The sequence below is a fragment of the Centruroides vittatus genome, unplaced genomic scaffold, assembly GCF_030686945.1.
Source record: "Centruroides vittatus isolate TY-2023 unplaced genomic scaffold, ASM3068694v2 contig_914, whole genome shotgun sequence".
NCBI lineage: Eukaryota > Metazoa > Arthropoda > Arachnida > Scorpiones > Buthidae > Centruroides > Centruroides vittatus.
Window position 1 is genome coordinate 1016516 of NW_027122603.1, and position 21728 is coordinate 1038243.

Genomic DNA, 21728 nt, shown 5'->3' on the forward strand with positions numbered 1-21728 from the left:
GTAACGAAACACAATGGCTGATCAATGTGCAATGTTTGTAATTATTCAATGTACTGAAGACAGCATTCTCTGTAAATAAAGCACAAAATTGGAAGTATTCCAAGTATTTAAATCTCTTCTTTATCAATGTTGTATTTAAGAACCCAAATCTCAAATACTATTCAAGGATTCAAATATTTGCCCATCTCTAAAAATAACCAAACACATCAGAATTCACTGATTTAGACTAATCAGGAAAAAGCCTAGTTTGAATTAGTAAGATTTTTATTCAAATGCATATTTTTTAGTCTGAAAAGTACACTTTAAATAAAGCCAAATTTCATTATGCACTTTACATAAATATAGTGGTACCTCATACTTTGACTGAGTTTAAACACTAAATTCAAGAGAATTTCAACCCAGAGTTCAAACAATGCTTTTACATTCAAACTGTGTACACAGTGAAAAAATGCACTTGCTGTGTAAACATTATTTATTGTGTGCACAAATTGGCTCTTGCTCTTTCTGTGAAAGTATCTTTTTGGTGTGTTTGGTTATATATATAATCCCTATTTATTAACCATGACATCCAAGAATAGCATGGAAACAACAAAGCCTAAGTGGTAGTATTGATGATTGAGATGGAAAAAAAAAAAATATTGTGAAGCATGAAAGTGATACACATGTGGCAAATCTGGTGGCCATGTTTAAGATGCCAAAGTCTACAGTGTGCGACCAATTTTCATTTTATCATGCAGTGTTTACATATTTTATTTATTGTTTTCTTGTTTCAATTTATTATTTAGGGCTTTTAACTGTGTTATTTTTTTCTTTAAATTATGTGTATTTGCTGCTTAAGTTTATTGAAATGGATATTGTTTAGGGCCTGGGAACAGATTAATTCATTCTCCATTATTTCTAATGGGAAACTTGATTCAGACTTCAAACAATTTAGAGTTTAAATGACCTTCTGAAATAAATTAAATTCAAAGTATGACATACCATTGTACAATGGTTTGATAAACCTTTACAATGCAAAAATAGTAGCAGTATCATTCTTATCATTGCCAAGATTCATTAACTTGGACTTAAAAAAGAAGCTACTTCTTGTTTGAAATTCCTTTCTAACTGTTCTGTGATCACATCAACACATCTGTCTAATGAGTAAGAGTAGGGTAATAAATGTTAAAGCCTGGATTAGAATAGACAAATTCAAACTACTATTTTGCATTGTGTATTTTTTAAATAATAAATTAGTGAAGTTTACTGTATTTGTATGCAGTAACAAATATTTGTGCTTCTTAATTCTATGTTTACCAAAAAAATTAAATTTTTTTGTTCTAATATCAAATTTGCACAACTGAGTATTTTGTGAATAAATGTGGTATCTGAATAATTTTAATAATTTGCAGTATTTTTATTTTTCTCTTGAAAAATAAAAATACTGCAAATTAACTGCAAATTTTAAAATATTCTTTACCTTAATACGCATATATTTATATAAAGTACAGTCAAACCTTGGTTTTTGAACTTAATTCATCCCTAAAAACTGTTCTCAAACCGAAACAAATTTTCCCATGAAAAACAATTTAAAATGGATTAATCCATTCCTGACTCCCAATGTAGAATGACTGAAGTGAAGAGTAAGCAACTAATCAATGCCACTGTTGGTAAGGAGGACTAATCTCTCCATAAGCTAGGTTTAAAGTTCAGTACATTTCACATATAAGTGTATGAGATATTAAAGAAATGGAATACTGTCATTAGGAAAAGAATTTCTGCATCCACGTACATATGTGAAATAGAAAACCAAACAAGGTTAATGCCAAATAATTGCCAGATTACATTGGGCTCAGCAGCATGCAGTGACAATTTCCAAAATAGACCAGATGTGAGAAAACCTATTTTTCATACATTAGAATAATTATTATTTAAACACCTGAAAAAAAAATTCATTTTATTCGCACATTAATTTTACTTCCCCAGCTCTGTTATATATAACAAAAGAAATGTATGAGGATCGGTCAAAAAAATGAACTTCCGAGATTTTTACATTTTTGAATTCAGGGGACCTTGAAACATTGAGAAATGCAAAAAATTTGGGGTTTTTTCTGTATGTATGGATGGATGTTAATGTATGTGTTGAGGGCATGATGTTTTCACCCTTTTTGAAGCTTAATAACTTATCTTTTGTCAAAATTTTCTGAAATTTTTAGGGAGGTTTGTATATTAGAGGAAGGTCAATGGGGTGGGAAGATAGAGGGGGTAGTGTCATATCTTGATTAAGTTGATTTTATTTGTTATTAAAATTTACAATTTTTTTTTTATAAAACTCACCTCTACCTTCAAAATTAACTTTTTGCCACTTTATAATAATTAAAAATATAAAAAATTTTTAAATAAAATAGAATACAGCACAGAAATTGTTGATTGTCTTCACTCTGCTGTGATGATTCACCTAGATGAACTGCATCATTCACAAATACAAACTGTGCTTTGTTTTGCTGAGAGGGACCCGCTTCTCCTAACCTTTTCCATGTTGAATTCAAAGCTTTCTAATCACATATGCCATCTTTTAAATAGATTCACACTTTAGACAAAAATTTTTAAGTGTTTTATGATAATAGAAATTCAAAAATCACTAATGAGTTCATAGTTTGTTTTCAATAAGAACAAGAAACAAAATCTCTTATTACAGAACTATCTGAACACACAAAACAACAGTATGACAGGAAAATGCATCTGCAAGATAGTCCTGTTGACAAGTCAACATGCTACTGATCAGGCTATAACAACACTATTTGACATTTAATAATTAAATGTCAAGTAATTTGTCAAACAATCTTGTTTGACAGATTACTCTGACAAATGAAAAGGAGCCAAATTGTGGCCAAAAAATAATCTGAATATTGTTATAGATAACAGGTCTTGTCATCCATATCATCATGTTATTTTAAAGAATACACTAACCACCAAAAAAATCAAATAGAAATTAACAAAACTTTTTTATTTGTTAATTAGTGGTTAGTATATTCTTTAACATTAATCCACTTTTTAAGCCTACAAACATTTTATTTTATTTTATTTTATATTGAATGGTTCTGAATGTACAGGAAATAAAACTTTTTGCTGTAATAATGGAAAAGACAATGTCAGAAATGAAATTCAAATATTAAAAACTTTCTTTGGAAACTGTTTGTGGTGTGTATAGCCCTTTATATCATTTTATTTATATTTTAAACTGTTTTGCTGACACTTAAATATTTTTTCCAACTGCTGGCCATAATTTGAAACTAGATAGCCCAACATTCAATCAATGTTAACTTGTTTATAATTAAAATTTTTAAAACAAAAATTAATGAAATTACTAAAAAATTAAAATAAATTTAAGTTTTATTACTTTTTGTGCAAAACAATACTCGGTTGATACCAGTTGCTGTGTACTATGCAGGACCAGAGTCAAGACTCAAGGAATAGCAACCATGACAAGACAAAAATAAGTGTGTCTGTGTTCAGGAATTTCCTAACAATATGACATGTATTCAATATAGTGGCCTTCTGTAGTGTGATGTATGTGTTTCTATTAACTTGTAATGTTCCCAGGCTTTTGTGTAGTGTGCTTGGTATAACACCTGTAGAGAAGAGAATGACAGATACAATAAGCACCCTATCCATCCTCCACAGATGCCTTATTTCCCGGGTGAGTTCTGTGTACTTGCTGATTTTTTCAGTGCATGTATTTTGTATATTGTGAGTGTTTGGAATAGATGTGTGTATAATGTATGTGATTTTATTGTGTTTGTCAATGAGTGTGATGTCTGGTCTGTTGTGAAAAATTGTTTTATCCGTGACTAACAGATAAGCCCGGCATTGCTTGGGCAAAAAGTAATGATAGCAAAGATTAAGATTACATTATAGCCAATCTTACCCGTTTTTACAGAATGCAAGAATTAGGTCCACCCTGTTTCCAGACTAATTAGAGAATTTTTAGATGGGTCTAAAAATATGTTTGATTTCCTGCAAAAACACACAAAACCACATCTGCACCTGTAAATCTTGTATGTCACTTTCTCTTAACACTCCCATTCTTAACACTTCAACTGTTAACACTTCCATTGTTACGGAATACACTTCTTTCATCCCCATGTGGTACCCTACTAAAACACAGTTAAAAATAAAAAACTGCATCTAAAATAGTACAGTAAAAGCAGAGTTCTGTGAATAAGCTTTAATCCTTTCCCTCTCCTCACAGGGAGGAATTTTGAAAAATTCCTTCTTTAGTGTACATTCTCATGATGTACCCTATTAAAACGCAATCAAAAACACAAAGAAACCGCATCTAAAATAGTATAATAGAAGCCAAGTTATTCACGGTAAGCCTTAATCCTGTACCTCTCCTCTGCGCGGGGGGGGGGGGGATTGTGTGTGACATCTATATAATACAGGGTGACAATAATTAACCCGTACAAGTTTTTTGTATCATAAATTTATTAAAGAAATGAAAATTAGCAAAACAACAGCATATAACAGTGACAATACTTTACGTATTAATCGGATATTCAGCCAGTTTTAAAGTGGCCTACTTTTGCTTTGATGCAGAGCCCCAAACGCGTTTTGAAATTCTCAGCGATGGGCCGCGCTCTTCTGGAGACAGTTTGTCTCACTCTCAGCGCAAAGATTGCTTCAGCGACTCCAAACTTTCATGGCGCTTAGAACAGACCCTGGCCTCCAAAATGGACCACACACTGTAGTCCATTGGGTTCAGATTCGGCGAGTACGGTGGCCATTCCGCAGACGAGATGAAATCGGGAAAATGAGCCTTGCACACTCCTGAGTCTTCTTCGCCCTGTGTGTCGGCGCCGAGTCCTGCTGAAACGTCCATTTCGCACTGCCAAAATGCTGCTGAGCCCACAGAAGTACCACAGCCTCGAGAATGTCATGGTGGTACACATCTTGATTGATTTTGGCCCCTTGATCGACGAAAACAAGGGGTGTCTTGCCGCTCGCACAAATTCCGCCCCAAACCATGACTGACATTGGATTTTGTGATGTTCGATGACGGCTGAGCGTCCAGGAGCCCCCGCGGACCAGTTCCTGTCGTTTTGATGGTTGTACGGAGAAAAGCTTCTCGTCTGTGAAGAGAATGCACTCCCATTGTCGACCTGCGGCCCGACGCTTGAGTTAACGGGATCTTTGGAGTCTCACGCACTTGTTTTCATCGGTGAGGAGCTGAATCTTTTGGAACTTGTAGGGCTTGAGTACGAGTTCCTTTTTCGCCATTTACCGCACCGATTTGCGATTGATTCTGATCTCACGAGCAATTTTTCTCATGGAGACCTTCGCATGTCAGTCAACTCACTTTGTGATGATCTTGCGGTTCCTAGACGTGTTGACAGTGCGCTTTCTTCCACGTCCGGGACGGTCACCATTGTGGCCAAGCTCCTTGAATCGCCGAACTGCATCTGAGACTGTCATTTTTGGAACACCGAGCAGACGAACAATTTCACATTGATGCTTTCCTTGCCGGAATAGCTCCAAAATTGCACAACATTTGTTCGACACCATTAAAAAAATAAAGAACTAACCCTTATTACATCGAAAGTATATCTACACGGGCAGGAAATCATGGAGAATTAAACAATATTATGTAAATTGGTGACAGTAAAAAAGTTCAGGTGCAGCATTGCTACAAACTTTGTACGGGTTAATTATTGTCACCCTGTATTAGTAGGTATATAAAAACATGTGCGTATTTGAATGCAACGTTGTGTCAAAATTTCAAAGCAATCGGTGGAGAACTTTCGAAGATTTAAGATTTTCAACAAACGAACATTTACATTTTTATTTATATAGAAGATTATGGCTCTGTCAATACATTTTATGCATGTTGTTTTCCAATACTGTCTGTGGAATATATTTGTAGTATGGTTCGTGGATGTTTAATAATTTGTGTTTGTTTGCAAGCTCTTGGTTGTATTATATTTGCTACTTGGTGCTGGCTTCATGTAGGTGATCCCTGAGTAAAAAATTTTGGTATGTCTTGTGGATTGATGATATGTGTTAGGTGTTTAGCTAATTCCTGGTGCAGTGATATAAACTTTTTGTACCAGAAATTGTGAATGTTGTCTACACCAGGGGCCCTATTCTGGTCATCATCTCTCGTCTTTCACAAGCTGGTCGCTGATTGGCTAATCATTTGTTTACATCTCGAGAGATCATCGCGTCTCTCTAAATGCGATTCTAGACAACTTTTTCTCTCTTCGCTTCTCTCGTTAATCAGAGACAAGCGGATAGTTGTCTTTCGTCTCGATTTTGTTATATCCAATATGGATGACTCGATGCCACTCGTGCTTGTACGATTGCATTACAAAACATTCCCTATCTCAACAAAACTATTTCGAGAGAGAAAACGCTTCTGATTTTTTTCCATTACCTACACTGATTCCATTGTTTTAAAATTACACTACATCAATTACTGAACTATCAAATATGATGTTAATCTCACTTAGATAGTTAAGGAGAAATTAGATGGTAATATTTCAAAAAATATTTAAGTACACACGCTTTTCTAACATAGGTTATTAAAATTTTTATTTGTTAAGAGACAAATTGACATTACAATCTGTAAAAACGTTATAAAACAAAAAAACATAACTTCATCGAAATTACGTCCTTTATTTGAACACATGCTTTCTTTGCCATGTGATCTATGATTACGTACTCTGCATTTTCAAAAATTTTACAATTTTATTGGTTAAAATTCTATACTGTGTTGCGTGCGCAGATAACCCGAACATGTATAATCAACCGAATAGGATCGTGACGTCAATGATGAGATCATTATGAATGACCAGAATCGCCAGTGTATGAGAGACGAATTTTGTCTCTCGTTTTGACGTCATTCGTTGGTGAAAGAAGAGACGAGAGATAAGTGACCAGAATACGGCCCCAGGTGTCTTCCAGTTGTGTGTTCTGTTAAGAGAGTAGTGGATGTCATGTATGTTTATTTCAGCACAGGGCATAGTTGGTATGTTGTGCAAGTTTTTGTTCTCTTCCTCAATCCAGCCTGCATCAGCATTGTGTGTAACAGCACTGGACCAAAGAGAAGACCAATAGAGTTTTAATTTTTACTTCTGTTGGGATGCCACTGTGCTGTGTATCAGTGTTTGTTTTGGTATTAATTTGTCTGTAAAAAGAGTTTCTCATTGTTCGTAAATAATTTATTTTGCTGTTTTTGTAGTGAACATATTTTGTATCGTTTGAGTCTACATGTTTTTGTTTTAGTGTATCAATGTATTCTGTAATGTGTGTTTTGATTTTCTCAAAAATGTTTTTGAGTTGTTTCTTTAATTTGGGTGTTATGTTGTTTTTAGCATATTGTGTCAGCCTGACTAATTGCTGTCTAATGTCATTTATTTGTGTTTCTATTCTTCTTTGCCAGGCAGGCTTGTGATAGAATTGTGTTTTGTGTTGTTATTATTATTAATATTAACTAGTTGAAATTGTAACTATGGTAATTTTCATATATGATAATGAAAAATGTCTGACAGTCAATAATTGTTTTGCTGACAACAAATATATTTTTTCTAGTCTAAAAGGTACCATGATTTTAAAATAAAATTTTAAGTTTTTTTTTTTTAATGGAGGAAAAATTTGTATAATGATCAATTTTATTAACACTTATTTCTGATTTTATTTTTCTGGAATCATGTTGTATCATTTATCATTTATTTTTGTGTTGAATGGTGCTCCATAACAACAACAACAAGCCATTTGTTTCCAATTATGAATGGCACCTAATGCCTACTATTAGGCCAAATTACTTGATCTTTAATTAATAATTAGTAGCATTATTGTAGCCTGATATAATCTAGCAATCATTTAATATTAAACCATATATAGCATTTGAACAGTAAAAATGATCAGTTCTATGTATTACACAAATTAGAATTAAAAATATTGAATTTAAAGTTTAGAATTTCATTATATAGGTACTTCATATAACTCATTAAGCAACTTTTATTTAAAAACAGCTGTGTAAATTAGAGTTCAAACTGCGAAACAACTTGTTAAATAAGATCTTTTAAATTGACAAAATTACAAAATACAATGTAATTTAAATATTTTTATTCTCATTTCATATTAATGTTAAGCAAAGAGAATCATGAAGAAAAACTAGTCTAATATGCAATTATAAGGAAGGAGGTAAGAATGATAATAAGAATTCCAAAAAATTTTCAATCTTCTAAAATTTAATTACCAAGAAATTTTGACCATAAAAAAAAAAAAAAATATATATATATATATATATATATAAATAAATAAATTGCTTAAAAATTTAGGTGCGTCTTATAATCCGTAAAACACAGTATATAAAATACCATAAAAAAATTCTATTATTGTGAAAATATTTTAAAAAATTACATATACAACTATCCCTTGTATAACACAATAGTTACATTCCAAAACAGTGCCATTTTATGCAAAACTGTGCTATACAACAAATGCATAGGTTAGCAAAAGCACACTATTCTTTTTTGTTACTATGAGAAATATGTTTATTAAAGCAATTGATAATTTCTTTCCAATAAATAGTTAACTAATAATCACAATTAAAAGTACTGTATTAGCATTAATATTAATTTTAGTTAAACAAGTACTGAGTGACTTTTTTACAGAATTTCTGTTTGAATACCTAATTGTTCAAGTACCAAGATACTCCTGTATTTCAATCATTATTTTTACGTATGATCGCTTACCAACAGTTAAAAAAAGTTTAATAATGTTTACCTAAAAATGTTTAAAAAAACTTTACTAAATATGAAGATTAATCTATAAAAAAAAAACACAGTGACAGTCTTAAGGGCTAAAGTCTGAAAGCAACAACAATGACACTTGGTTGATAGCAAAGTTAATGAAATTTTTTCTTCCTTGTCCTATCAGTTTTCATTAAAGTAAAAATGACAAAAGGCAAAAAACAAATTGAAAACTATTTAAAATTTTCAACTATATGCAGTGCTAAACATAACACTGACAAATGGTATACTGTATAACAAAGTAAAATAAACACAGTTTTAAAATTGAATTCCTCTTTTCACATTAACTATTAATTAAAATAAAATTATTACCATAATTAATTTTATAATTATAATATTTTAATTATACAATATATTTCATTTTAATATTAATTTAATATTAATTCCTAAACATTTTACTTTGATATTTTTATATCTAAAACATTATCATTTTAAAATTCTTGATATACATCTAAGAATTTTTCTACTATTTACAGATTATGAATTTATATATTTTTAAACTATATAACATTTTATATTCAATATTAATAAAATGTTAATCAACTAAACATATACATATATATATTACCTGTAGAATAACTTTCTATTTGTAAAGTTGAGGAAATATTACTTTCTTGTATATTATTTGCTGTCTGCATAAAAGAAGGTTCTGGTGATTTAGGAGGACTTAAATCTAAAAAATAATATATATATATTAATTTATTTAAATGAAATGAAATTCATTAATTATTAGAAATATTTATTCTGTAATTAAAAAAACTAATTATCTGCTTAATTCTGTTCTTTGCACATAAATACGCCTACTGTTACCTATAAAAATATTTTCTTATCTGCAGTTGTTATCATCATTTAAGGAAATGAAATCAAATTATTATACTCCATCACAACAAATGCACATACTAAAACTAGTTAATGGAGTTCCACTTATTACATTATTTTCAACTAAACACTTTTGGATTTCATTTGTCCAGCACAATTTCTTCAAAGTTGGCATTCATTCAGACCGAAGATGGACAAATGAAGTCTGTCACACTTAGTTGAAAACAATGTAATACATGGAACACTTAATTAAGCAGTTTTGGTATGTGAGATATTAAATCCAACTGAAAGATGAATCTAATGCATTTAGATATATAAATTTAAGCATATATAAAGATGAATATGTGCTAAAGAAATTAAGGTATAAGTGAATAAATGAATTTTTATCAAAAGACATAAGAAACATCTGTTTATTTATAAATTTGGTACTTATCAGATTCAAAGGACCATTTCAATTAACCATAATGCACCAAAATCTGCAGCAACATAACACACATTTTCTTTAGGATGAAACATTTAACTAATTGAATAAGAATAATATGTTTGTATTACTAATACTAAATCCATGTCAGGAATTTGTATTCTGTATGCCTATGACTTAAAACCATTCAGCTAGCAAGTTTTCTATTAAAGTTTTTTAATTAGGCAACCTTTAATTTTTTATTAAAGATGAAAAAATTATCTTAAGTAAAATTTTTAAAAGCTTCTTACAGGAAAGAAATATTTGTTCTAATTTATAAACAAAATAAATAAATTCAGGAAATATCTATTTTGCTATATACATTTATCTCAAATATTAAAATGTTATTTCTCTATTTCACTTCATTTAACAATTCATTGTATGTGTATATATATTATATATATATATATATATATACACACACACATATATATAATACAACTATGTGACTAAGCCTAAATTTTCTATAATAATCAATTCATTATATGCCACTAACATTAATAATTATTACTATTAGTATCAGATTGCAATCTAATTGCCTAACCTTTATAACAAATTATTTTATATTAATTGTTGATAGTCAAAATATAGCCTGAATAATCCAGAATTTGATGATTTAATTAATTGTAAAATTGATTATAATTATAGAATAAGTGGTGGTGATTATGATGATAAACTGGAGACTCAAGCCTTCTTTATCTTAAATTTAAGCTGTAGTAAAATAAATTTTTGAATTTTTAAAAATAAACTACCAACTAGGAACACTCGAGTTTTTATATCTATACAATATGCTTCTTTAACTGTTTTAGTGGTTATTCCTTGTTTTAAAAAATTTAAAAAAACAAAAATTAATTAAAACTGTTAAAAATATATTACAATGATGCACAAACTGTCAAGAAATATATACAATTTTTTCCCACTGCACCAATGTTATCTTCCTAATAAAATTGTAAAGACATTAAAAGCTTGTTATAATTACAATTAACTTTCATTCAATCATGCTTTTCTATAGTTAAACAGCAGACCTTGCCAAACACCATCTACCTCCATACCTTTATTTAAATTAATTGACTTTAACAATTGTAATATTTCAATATATTCCTTAAAACATCTTCAGACAAAAAGCGTATCAGGCATATTAAGTTTTATGAGTTTTGGAAAGGATATAACACCAAACAAACAGTAAAGAGAAAAAAAAAACAAACAAACAAAAGAAAAAAAAAGAAAAAGAAAATTTGTAATGTAATCTACATCCATACTAAATAATATCTTACATGTTAATGACAACATAAACAAACTTGTCCTGTTTGCATCTGTCATTTTAAATTTATAAATGCCCTCTATAGTTTGTTGGAACTGCCAATTATGTAATTGAAAATTCTAAAATGATATTAATTCATTTCAGTAGTATTTTTTGTAATCTGCAAAGACACCTCTACCCATATAACAATAGATATTATTTAATAACTTTTTCAAGTTTAAGTGTAGATAGAACAATATTGAAATTACAAACAAGAGATATTTTTCTTTCCTATAGTTTCATATAAAAATATTAAATATTTTTTTTAGAATAAATTAAAGTATAATAGTTAATTTTATTAATTTATTTTAAAAGAAAAAATAAGTATAAATATATATTTTACATACCAAATGGCGTATTTGTTGGTGTAGCTGTGTGTGACAAAATCTTCCGTTCTCCACTTTGCTGACTCTCTTGAACAGCAGTTAATACTTGAGCAATCCCTTCTTGTACATCAGACTAATCAATAAATGAAATTGCTTTCAATTTTCTGATAAACTAATATTAACTTTTAAATATTAAAATAAACTAACTTGTTTTTTAATATTCTTTTCATCTATTTGTTCTGTTGTTTTTTGCCCATTCATTTCTTTTATTTTATCTAAATTTGGATCTGCAATAACTTCAATATTACACCACAAACGATGGCCAAATCCATGTCCTTTATGATATAAACGCCAATGACTTTGATAGTTTCCAGGTTTGCTAGGTGCAATGAATAATACCGTAATAGTTCCTTCTTGTCCTGGTTGTAAATGAGGTACACTAACTTCTGATTTATAAGGAACAAGATCTCTAGATCCCCAACAATATTTCAACTAAAGATAATTAAAACATTAGTGTAACATATCATACAAAAAATAAAATGAAGACAATATTCAAATATTTTAATCACCGTAGTGTGAGATGTAAATGGTTTACAACCAGAGTTACGAATCCGCCAGTGCTTAACAAACTGAGAATTACAGATTATATAAGTACCATCTGGTATGGTTTCATCTCTAATAAACTGGACATCACGTAATCTGAAAATAATCAGTTATGTTAGACTTTAGAACCATTTGATTAATAATAAATAGTTTACAAATAAAATGTATTAGGCAGATAATATTACATTACACATCTACTATTAAATTTTAAAATTTTGTAATTTTTAAAAGTTATTTGTTACATTTTCAAACCGCATTAGAGTAAAACTGTGTTGTATGAGGGATACCTGTATTTTAAATTTTTTATTGGGCTTATCATGTCAGACCATCTCTGCATCTATGTTCTGGCCAGAACTATATGTGATTCCATTAAAAATTTGCCGGGACAAATTCACATTTAAGAAAAAATATAATTTCTTACAAGACTATACATTTACACGAGTCTTTATCCTTCCAGTCCCTTCACACGCTTTTTACAGGCAATAACAAGTCTACGGCAGAATTATATTTTTTCTTATATGTGATTCCAGTTGCTTATATATCTTTTTGTTTAAACCTGTCCAAAGAACATTTTTTTATTGCACTATATTTTCAATGGGGAGACTTGAGGATGCACTACATCTACAATTTTGTAAATATAAACAACTATATAAGAAATCCAGCAACATTTGGTGGCACCATTTGTTACAATATTTTATTAAAAAGAGCTTTTTACATTTTTAATTATTATAAAATGGCAAAAAACTTAATTTTGAGTGCAGAGATAGATTTTATTAAAGTACTGCTCTGCTCTTTACTGACACTGGGTATTATAACTATAACTTCAAAACGAACCTGTTACCGGTGTGAATCTTGCGAAAATCGTCTTACGAGTGTCTGACTAACGTTTTCGAACTAGGTTCGAAAACGTTAGTCAGACACTCGTAAGACGATTTTCGCAAGATTCACACCGGTAACAGGTTCGTTTTGAAGTTATAGATTTTATTAAAAATTGTAAATGCTAATAATGAGTAAAGTTGTCATTAAGTCAGACCCTACTCGAGATATGACATGACCCCCTTTGTCTCCCCATCCCATTGATCTTTAACCACCAAAATTTAGCAGTATTAATCCTCCTAATAAACGAACCACCCTGCAAAATTTCAGAAGTTCAACAAACACTTTTGCTGTTAAGCTAAGCTTCAAACAGGGTGAATAAATCGTGCCCCCCCACAGACACCCATACATACAGAAAAAACCCCCAAATCTTTTTGCATTTCTCGACATTTCAAGGTCCCCAAGAAGAAAACTGTAAAAATCTTGGGTGGATCAATTTTTGGCCAATCACCATACTTTCCCTCTGTTATGTATAACAGCTATGAAAGTAAAAATGCATGTTAAAATTAAAAGACTGTATATATAGTGTTTAGTTTTAATTTGTGTATGTTCTAGCTTTTGGAGACTTTTAAGTTCAAAAAATACTGATCTAATAATTTGTAATGTATTGGTTTCATCATATTTTTTTATAATGTACTTTGTTTTTAGTGCTTGATTGCTTACTGTTCTCTCAATTAGTTGTATGTCCTTCAGAACTTAGCATATAGTTGCTATTAAGAACAAATCATATAGAAACACTCATTTTGATGGAAAAAGTAGATTTATTTTCTGTAATTTAGAATGAATATGCATTTCGGTCTGGCTTTATGCCCTCTATTTAAAAATATAATTATATCAATGTAAACAAATTTAATAATATACTAGATAATAACTGGAGAATGCCAGGCTCAACATCACAGTAAAAACCCACAAAATAAATGAATCTTAGCATCCACTATTTGACATTAAATTTTACTTACTTTACAACTTAGAAAAATTCCTTAAAGATAAACTAAGTATATTTAATAATTCAATTAATAGTATTAAAAATACTGACCAGTTTATTGATAATCTCCAAAAACTTAGTGTAAATAAAGATATTAGAATGTTGAGCCTGGATATGAAAAGTATGTACACCCTTCTATACATAAAATGTTTATAATAGATACATTACATAGTTTAAAATGTGACAACTGGATAAATCAATTTGTCAAATTTGTTTCAGTAAGTAATTATTTTATTTGTAATGGTAATTTTTTAGACAATTAGAAGGCATCTTTATGGGCTCTTGCATTGGTCCAAAACTTGCTGAACTTTGTATGATAAAAATTGACGACATTATCAAAAACCTTCACAGTGTAATTTTTTACAATCATTATGTTGACGACTGCTTTGCTGTTTATAACATGAAATTAACCGACCAACAAATTATACTTCAATATGCCAATAATATCTAGAACAATAAATGCTTTGAAATAGAAAATGAAAATAATGGCACGTTGAACTTTTTACATATCACAATTCAAAGATATGATAATTTTATCACTTTTAAAAAATTCATTAAACCATGTGACATCGGAAAAGTCATCAATTTCTATTCCAGCACACCTATGTATATAAAAAAGAGCACATTAAATATGTATATAAACAAAATTAAATTATGTACAAGTGATATAACAGGCCAAAACATATAAATTGAGCATATATACCACATTTTTCAATTAAATAATTACTCTAACAAAATTATTAACAAATGGCTATATAACCACACAATGAAACAACCAATGCCTAAAACACAAATAATTTATAGAAAACTAAATTATACCCCAATAACTTTTGAAAACATCCAAAAAAATATTAACACCATATAATATCATTCTAGTCCCTACACTGAATAATAAAATCAAAAATTTCTTAAAAATCAAAGAATCAATTAATAGTAAAATAGATGTATTGTTAAATAATAATTTGGTTTACAGCTTCACTTGTACCTGTCAACCAAAATATTATTACATAGGTAAGATGGGTAGATTGTTAAAAATTAGAATAAGAGAGTATATAAGGGCTGTGTAGTATAATTACACAAACTCAGCAGTCACCACACACTGCAATCATGCCAGTTGCGTGATCTCACTTGACAGCATCAAAATTCTTAAAAAAGAAAATTTTTTGAACATATTAATATTATTAAAATAAATGAAATTCATAGAATGGATTTAAACACAGGCATTGTCATCAGTGAGATCTGGCAACCATTACTCCAAAATAAGAAGAGTCTATTTTAAGATGTTCTTCCTTCTCCACCCCTTTTAATCACTGTATCATACAAAATATCAGACTTCCTGATAAACATACAGTGAAAGTTTTTACACCTGTTTATAACCAGTTTTTATTGGTTTTAAGGATTTTATGTTTTTACTACTTTTATTAGTCAAATTTTTTATACATTGTAACAAAAGGTTTTTATTTTCTCAGATATACCCTATTATTTTTAACAACATTTTATTACATTTATTTATTTGTTTACTTATTTTTAAATTTATTTCAGTTTTACTTATTTTAACCCACAGTTTTAATAATTAGTTATTCCAGCAGTCACTATAATTACTTTTAGGTAATTATATTTTGAAAATTTTTTGTATGCATATGTTAAATATAATTTAATAAAATATGTAAGAAATTACAGAATGTATTATGTATATTGGTAAAAACTAAGAATTGAAGGGGCCAAAATGCATATCTGTTCTAAATTATAGAAAATAAATCTACATTTTCCATCAAAAGGAGCATTCCTGTATGATTTGTTCTCAATAGCAATTTTATGCTAAGTTCCAAAGGACAGAGTTTTTGTTTTACATTCATTTTAATACTTCAGGATTTATTATAGGGGTGGAAATCAACTGGTTTTAAGCAATATCTGTAATAATTGGATAAATAAACAAATGTTATATCCAATTAGACTTAAATATTCAAAACTTTATCAATTTTCATAGAACACTTTGAAATATAATAATTCATATAAATTGTAAACTGTCCAAAGTTATACCATCATAAAAAACATAACAATGTCCTTCCTTAATTGCTTAAATAAAAAAATGATGACAAATCTTACTGTTTAAGTTGTAAGATTAAAAAACTTTACAAAAATATCATGTAAGCAAGGTATCTTGACTGTGTAATAATTTCATTCAGAGAGTCCTTGCCTTTCTAGTTGGCCTTAGCTTGACTTCTACTTGCTTTTTCTCTTACATTTTATTTTATTAATACTTTATACAATTATGTCTAATTCTTTATTCATGACAATAAACTGGTAAAGAAAACTGTCAGCTAATTTGTAACTAGAAGCTTAAACTTGTGACACAATTTCCAACTATTTGTTGATGGCATTTTCCAATTTGGACACCATGTTTTGTTGGCATTGCCATTCATTCTGGGTATTCATAAAGAAGAAAAATAAAAAATGCCCAAAAAGAAGTGACAAAAAGTCTTTTTGTCACTAAAATACCTAATTGCTCTGAGGCTTGAGAGTACACACACTTCTCTCTTAATTTAGTAATATTGTGGCCTTTTTTTGTTGGTTAGACTAGAAAACATTTATCTAACCCTCTTTTTTCAAGTATTTGTATTCAAAATTAAGTAGATTTGAAGAATTTAACTTCTTAGTTAAATATTTAAGTATCAGACACACCTTGTGTAAGCAATTCAAATTTTATCTTAACTCCTCCTTAATGTTCCCAATCTGTGGGAATTTTCAATTAAATGGGAAAAGGAGAAATTTTAATAAAAATTGGAAGATTTGACCTTAATTTATTTTTTGTTACCAACAAATAGAAATATTAGGGATGCAGGCTGCATTAATAATTTTTCTCTCTTTCTAATCCAGAGGATAAACTATACATCTTAGGCATCTCTTGGTAAATGCCATTTTGGAAATTAAAGGAAAATTGTTGTTTAATAAATTACAATTCCATTTCACTTCTTTAATATTAAATTTTAGGTGAAATGAATTCTAGTTCAGATTCTGATTCCTCAACTAAATTAAAAAGACTTTAAAAAATGAGCTCCACAAAGAAATGCAGTTTTTTAGATTTACATATTTCTCTATTTAAAGACTTATTTTAAAGATTCCATCAATATTCAAAATGTTGGTATGGAGTGAAGAAATTTAAAACTATTAAAAGATAAATTTTATTAAAAGCTTTAACTTTTTGAAGAGTTATGGAACAGAATGGGAAATACAAAGGATTTTGATAACAAACCAGGTTTCAAACATAAATTAGCCAGCTGTTTTCATTTTAGTGTTTCCACATACAAATTCCAAAGTAAGAAGGATTTTTTTCTATTGTAAGTTATGTGAAAATAAAAAACAAAAAACAATATAATCAGATAGGTGCACTGTAATTATACATTTAATTTATTCACATATCTGAACAAATGGATTTTATAAAATGGTTTAAACTACATACATTTGAGGGGAACACACTGTACTTTGTTGGTCAATAATAGAAAATTGCATTATGCACATCATTTAGTATGTCATTCTTTATTTTCATGATAATGGCAGCAGTAAGTTCATTTTGAATTTTTAAGCACATATTTTATACTGCCTTTAGGCTTTATAGCCAAAGTCAAAACAATATTAATTAATTAAGCTAATACTTTTTTCCAATAACCTTCTTCTTCTTCTTCTTTAATTTGTTGTTCATAAAATTCATTTATAGTTCCATGCTTTTAGAAGTTCAAAAAAGCAAAAAGCAAAAACAAAAAAAAAAAAAACTTTGCTTATGTGCAGAATTAACTTTATTTCTTTTAATTTCTCTACTTAGATTGTGCCAATATCATTGCAAACATTCACTCAATCTGTAAATTTATCTTCAAATAATACAATATCTTCAGAGTTTACAATAGCATTTTTTAAATAAAGTTGAATAGCAAAGCCACAAGCTTAAAATCTTAAATCCAGATTTCTTTTTGTGATAAAAAGAAACATTAAAAAAGTTTTATCTTTAGTCTCATTATTCAGCTGCAATTTACAAATTGCAGAATACATTCCCACTGTCATTTGTCTGTCTGTCCATACATCCTTTGTTAAACTTCTGAATCGAGTTAGATGGTTGAAAATTGAGACCAGATGCAGAGAGCTTAGGGACTAGAGATCCTGGTTAACTATATATATAAACTTCCAGTCTAGATCAGAAGTCAGGTGATTTCAATTGAAAAGTTTCTTGAGAAGTGAGTTATTGATAGATACATGAAAATCAAGACCAGATACAGAAAACTTCTTTTTCAATTAAAATACGATTAAAAATTGCAGTCTGGAATTATGAAAATATCACAAGTAATTGCTTGCTTTTATTTTTTTTTTTAAATTTCATCTTCCTCACCATCATTTTAGTTCTTATTTGCAAGTTTGCTGCAAGCTCTCTCATTATTTTCATTTTCAACTTTATCTTCACTTTTTGAATTACAGTAGAGCATCGATTATCCGACTCAATTGGGGACTGAGGTTGGTCGGATAAGTGAAAAAAAAAACAAATAACCGAAAAGTATGAAAAAATACATTATTAGTATAGTGTATTAGTATATTAGTGTATCCCATGTAATAAGCTTATTAGTATATCGCTATTAACCTACTTCGCGTCAAATTTTCATCGATGTTAAGCCTAACAAAAATTTTTTTAAAAAATAATAATCATCGTTAAATTACTTCTTTATTTTGCACAAAATAAATACAGAAATAAATAAAAAATAGAAAATTAAGCCTGGTTTAAATACTGGTCTCCCTTTCATGGTTGAGCCAGTGTTTCCAGCTAAAACATGCAAAAATTTAACAAAAATAATATTAAAGTAGCCAAGTCATAGGCAAATATTGTAGCGTCACATCACTAGCGAACATTTGAATTTGCCAACTAGAATGCGGTCGGTTAACTGATGTGACAGTTGATTGGGGGTCAGATAATCGATGCTCTATTGTACTTTTGTTCTTATTTGCAAAACTTGTTACAAGTATTTGGTTGAAAAAAGAAGTCAGTTTTGGTAATTTTGAAACTTTCTCATTGTCCTTTCTTTCAATTTTACACTTTTGCATTTAGATGTTTTTTCTTGTTCAATGTTTTTTCAAATTTTACAAGAATAGAGGAATCAGGAAAGAGGAAAATTATAGCAGTTTATTTTAGATGTTGAATGCTAATTATTAATTTAAAAAAAAGTGTTCAAAACAAATATTTTAACCAAATAAATTTTTGGTAAAAATTTATTTGGTTAAAATATTTGTTTTGAACACTTTTTTAAATATACCAATATTTTAAATATATATTGGTATATATAAATCTGATTAATTAAATTTGATTAATTCAAACCTGATGTTATCTTCCTTAAATACATGCATTTAAATTAAAGTTTAAAAAAACACACACAGACAATTTCAATCTTGTATAAATTTAAATAATTCAAAGTTAGTATATCTCATATTTTAAAAATGAAACCTAATCTGAGAAACTGGCACGTAGTCAACTGATTTATAGAATGTATGCAATCTGAGGATTCCCTGAAAAGTACATAATCTTTAAACTCATGGAACATAGATAAAATTATCACTTTTTACAGTTTTAGTGACATTTGGATCTGCATAGTAAAGTTGTTTAGCTATGTTTTTACAATGTGTAAGCATGGAACAAACACAAGTTTATTCAAATAACCTACAGGTTATCTGCATATAATTCTGATAAGCTAAAAAATGTTTACAACTAAAATAAGATTAATTTTAATAAAACAATTATTTTTTAAATTAGAATTATAGAAAAAACAATATAGCAGCAATGGAATGGAAAATCATTTCAGAAATTAAGTAATATCATATATACAGTTGTTTATTAACAGTTTCACTCTACAACACACAGGTTTATAGAACAAATTGACACATGATATTTTCACTAATTATTGTATCAATCTTATTATCAGGGGATGTATATTTATTACTTATTATTATCTGGTTTGTTTATAACCTTTTCTTTCTTAATATAAATAGATCATTAATATTTTTATTAACCATTATAAAAAGTACACATTTGGCCTTGATAAAAAATTAGATGACTCTTTCTCAAATTCATGTTGAGGTAGAATAAATGTATCAATAACAAAACTGATCTGTACATTTGGCATAAAAATCATAAAATGAATATTTTGTTCTGAATAATACCAAAGACAGATTTTTCTACATCTTTATTTCCTTTGATATATAGAAAACGTTTATTAACAAACCATTAAAACTTAATTTTGATGATACATTTTTCATGGATTAAATAGTCTTGTCTTGATAGATTAAATCTGAATTTTATGAACTAATAACTTAATTTTAAATAAGCATTAATAAAAATGGAAAAAGATGACATTATAATAATAAAGGAAAAATATTAATTTTGTTCAAATTTTTAATATTTTATCCATTTATATGGGTATAATATCTAATCAACCTGATATTATACTTATAATCTTTAGTGTCTTTTCTATTGATAGACTGTCCTTTCTCATCTCAATTTTAACCTTCTTAACATAAATTTTAATTTAATGTTAACAACATTTCAAAAATAATTTATCTATCATTTAAATTTATAATTAATTTATTCAACTTTTTTAATTCAAACAGAAATTAACAAAATATTAATATAAAATATTTAAAACATACTCAGAACAATTTAAATCAGAATGGCAATATTTTGATCTTGATTCTATCTTAGTAGTAGTAGGTGCTTGTTCCCAAGTTATATTAGCTCCACTAATTCTTGAATTGTTGTAAGACTGTTCTTTAGCTCTAAATTAAAAATTATAAAATTTCATTAACAATCATTTTATGTATGTATAATAAAAATGGGTAATTAATTAATTATTATTATACATAAGAATATAATAATGCTTTACCACAGTAATTCAAAATAAATCTCTTTACATTTTACTGGTATTTGAACTACTGATTTGTGAAATTAATGATTAAAACTGCATAACAAAAGCTTAAAGGCTGACAATCCAATGTATTCATGTATTCATAATCTATATAAATAAAAATGTACATGTTCGTTTGTTCCTAATAGCTAATCTCCAAAAGTTCTTCACTGATTGCTTTGAAATTTTGACACAATGTTGCATTTGAATATGTGCATTTTTATATAATATAGATGACGAAATTCCCCCTCCATGGGGGAGAGGGACAAAAGTAAGACTTACCATGAAGAACTGGGCTTCTATTATACTATTTTAGATGTGTTTTTTTTTTTTTTGCATTTTTGATTGCATTTTAATAGGGTACATCAAGAGAATATACACTACAAATTTTCCCCGCGAGGGATTTTGAAAAATCCCCCCGCGGGGAAGTGTTATACATTTATAATAGATACATTTTGGGCCACAGCAACGCGTGGCTGGGTCTGCTAGTTACAAAATTAAAAAATATTAAAAAATAGGCTTTATATAGATATATCACTTAATTTTTTACTTCTTTATATAATGTCTGAATTAATAATTGTATATTGATACTTAGTTTTAATAGCTTAAACTAGTTTTGATGTAAACATTAA

The 21728-nt window shown here is 28.7% G+C and overlaps 1 protein-coding gene across 3 annotated transcripts in view; it reads right to left on the reverse strand.

Annotated features, from left to right (window-relative positions):
* Window positions 1-21728, reverse strand: part of LOC136984347 (next to BRCA1 gene 1 protein-like) — a 70533-nt gene that overhangs the window by 8014 nt on the left and 40791 nt on the right. For all 3 annotated transcript variants that reach the window (XM_067281294.1, XM_067281295.1, XM_067281293.1), the window contains 5 exons: window positions 20843-20968; window positions 12270-12399; window positions 11908-12192; window positions 11722-11833; window positions 9364-9468 (listed from right to left, as the gene is read on the reverse strand). In XM_067281294.1, the coding sequence (XP_067137395.1) occupies window positions 9364-9468; window positions 11722-11833; window positions 11908-12192; window positions 12270-12399; window positions 20843-20968 (758 nt within the window). The remainder of the gene's footprint in view (window positions 1-9363; window positions 9469-11721; window positions 11834-11907; window positions 12193-12269; window positions 12400-20842; window positions 20969-21728) is intronic.